The following is a 2,940-nucleotide window of genomic DNA, read 5'->3' as shown; positions in this document are numbered from 1 at the left end:
CTTTTTTTTTTTTTTTTTGAGTCAGAGTCTCACTCTGTCACCCAGGCTGGAGTACGATGGCACGCTCACGGGCCACCCCACTGTCGACCTGTTGGGTTCCGGCGATCCTTCCACTTCAGCCTTCCAAGTAGCTGGAGCTACAGGCGCACACTAGTTATCGCACCTGGCTAATTTTTGATATGTTGTAGAGATGAGATTTCAGCAAGTTACCCAGGCTGGTCGTGAACCCCTGGGTTCAGGCAATCCTCTCACCTCCTCCCCCAAAGTGCTGGGATTACAGGTTTGAACCACTGCGCCTGGCCAGGCAGGTGTTTTTAAAACAAATTTTGAGCCTGGAATATGTTGTGACCTCTATTACATTAAATTTTATATTAACTAATCAGTGATCATCAGCTCAGAGGATAGGATGATATTTAAGTTTAGAGGTTTTATACAAAGAGATGAAGAGAAACATACCATGCTCACATTCTGCAAAGTCTGCATTCGCAGAGCTTGAAATGATTCCAACTGATGCTGAAGGACCTATGATAAAATTAAACAAAGTATGAAATGGAATATTTCTAGGTAGGTGAGTATATTCTTGGACTGTTATTTTTTTTTTATACCCTCAAAAGTTGCCTATTACTAGAAAAGATCACATGAGGGTCAGGTGGCTCACATTCTTAGTCACTTTTGCTAACTCTCCAAGGTGCTTTCAGGAATATTTTTATGAGGATAAAGTGGAAGAACCTGTATTCATTTAGGAAGTATTCATTCTGAAAAATAGTAGCCTCTACACAGGACTCTGGAGATAACAAAATCCAATACACTCATTTTCACCCACTTCATACAAGTATTTAAAAAGGTCTAATCTGAGATTCTTTATGAAAAAAATTCTAGCAAAGCCAATTTAAAACGGAGCCTGTTGGCCAATAATTATTCTTGCTGCACTTTATGGAAATAATCAGGCAAGATATAACAGGACTAACACTTATTTTGCAAATAAATTTGTCCTACTATTATTTGGTAGAAATGGAGGGCTGGAGAGAGAAAATTATGCTTCAAAAGAAACTTTGTACATCTGTTACTAGATTTTCTTGTTCACTATTTTTGAGTATTGATTAATTTCTACAATTTGAACTGAATTCTGAATTCTTTCCAGGCTTACATTCATATAGTCCATGCTCCCTATGAATGAACCTAATATGAATGTAACCTCTGTGCTTTCTGATTACAGTTTGTTTATGGCAATGGGTTGGACCCTCACTTATGTGACACTTTGTGACTCCTTTCTTTGTCCAATCAAATGATAAAAGGTTTCGGTTCTTTTCCCATGGATTAAGAAGAGGGCTAACAGGAGGATGCCAGGACACCTGGGGCAGAGTCTTCTAGGGATGCTGGTCCCTAACTATGCAGTTAGCGCTCATGAGGGAGGGTCTTCTGTGTCATATTAAATGCCACCCACCCACTGCACCTATATAAACACCTCAGAAGTTGAATACTGAAAAGACAACAAGCTGTATGGCTGTACTAGGTCTCTACCACAGACTGTATGACTGACTGCTATTCTCATGGGTATCTCAAGACTTTAAGTCAGGTAGTGATGTCTTCGTCATGGGAGCCCTGGGACTCCAGCCCAACTACTTGCAGATATATGCAGACAGTTGCAAGACGGTTTTCTTTCTTGTACCCTGGGCCCAGCCCCAACCTCAAGTATGCCTCCTGTCCGCAGGAAGAAGTTAGGGTGGTCATTGGCATGTCATTAACCCACACCTCAGGACTGAGGTATGCTCAGCCTCAAGTGGGAGATTAAAGTCATCTATGGAAAATAGCCTTCATGTCCTGACCCTGGAGGAGGGTCAAGGCTGAACCACATGTTTTTTCTTAAAAAGGGACCTAAAAGGACAAAAGCCTGAGGAAGGGCTTGAGGACAAAAGCCCGACGGAAGGGCTTGCAAGTGTCTTCAATTACCAGAGACCCACCTTCTGCTGTGAGGGGGTAGTACCTGAACCCCCACCCAGGCCCAGAACACCAGGAAGTCCTCTACTGGTTCTGTGACGACCAGGAAGGCAGTCTGGGCACCCCTCACCATGGCGTCATCAGCCCCTTCCTCTGCCCGCCAAATTCCCTTTAAAAGCCCAACCCTCTGAACTTTCCAGGAGGAGGATTTGAGGGAGTTCCTCCTCCCTCCTCACTCAGCTGCTTTGCTCTATTAAACTATTTCTCCATTGGGGGAAAAAAAAAGAAATTAAACATACTCACTTTCAATGCTGATTGTGGTTGAATTTGATTTTCTGATTCTGATATGCAGCCATATTCTAAGATGCAAGATTGAAAAGCCATGTGATCTAAACATTAAATTTTATTTCTGTACAGTTATAATATAAAGCAGTCTCCTTTCTTGGATAGTGAGACAGAGAGGAGAACATTTGATATTCACACTACACTATTCATATACAAAGTTTAAACAATAATTCTCACTTGACTAAAAATACACAGTTGAGGCTGTAATAGAGCTTACTATAAGAGTTAACCATTAATTTGCAACACCAAATTTGGAACCCTCAAAAACTGAAGTATCCTTGTTTCTGAGATAGAAACTACATCCTCTTTTTGTTTTGTTTTTTTAACTAATAATCCTCATGTTATAGGAGATCCTTGGCAAAGTACCATACAGGCCTTGTTGTCTATGAATTTTCCATATGATGTTTCTTCCCCCCTTCTGAAAAGCAAGTTGGATTAACAGGGCATAATTTATGTCTCAGTCCTGAGCACAGTACCACCACGACCCACGTGTTCCTTCCCTTGGGAAAGGCAGTGTCAGGCGCGCAGTCTTCTGACGCCCTCCCGGCCACGTAAGAAGTGGGCCTGGGGCCTGGCACACATTCTAACCAGGAGAGTCCTCACAGCCTGTGTTGACTTGTTGGTTACCTTGCATTTGTCTCTGTTGCAGACACAGTG

General features: G+C 42.2%; 1 protein-coding gene across 1 annotated transcript in view; it reads right to left on the bottom strand.

Annotated features, from left to right (window-relative positions):
• CCDC110 (coiled-coil domain containing 110) overlaps positions 1 to 2,322 on the bottom strand; it is a 6,643-nt gene extending 4,321 nt beyond the window's left edge. The window contains exons 1-2 of the mRNA XM_008050794.1: positions 2,242 to 2,322; positions 457 to 522 (exon numbers count right to left, since the gene is read on the bottom strand). Of these exons, the coding sequence (XP_008048985.1) occupies positions 457 to 522; positions 2,242 to 2,322 (147 nt within the window). The remainder of the gene's footprint in view (positions 1 to 456; positions 523 to 2,241) is intronic.
• Positions 2,323 to 2,940: the final 618 nt, after the last annotated feature.

This window comes from Carlito syrichta, unplaced genomic scaffold, assembly GCF_000164805.1.
Source record: "Carlito syrichta isolate Samal-C Ts95f unplaced genomic scaffold, Tarsius_syrichta-2.0.1 Scaffold153679, whole genome shotgun sequence".
Classification (NCBI taxonomy): Eukaryota; Metazoa; Chordata; class Mammalia; order Primates; family Tarsiidae; genus Carlito; species Carlito syrichta.
Note: the sequence above shows the minus strand (reverse complement) of the source record. Positions and strands in the feature narration are given on the sequence as shown.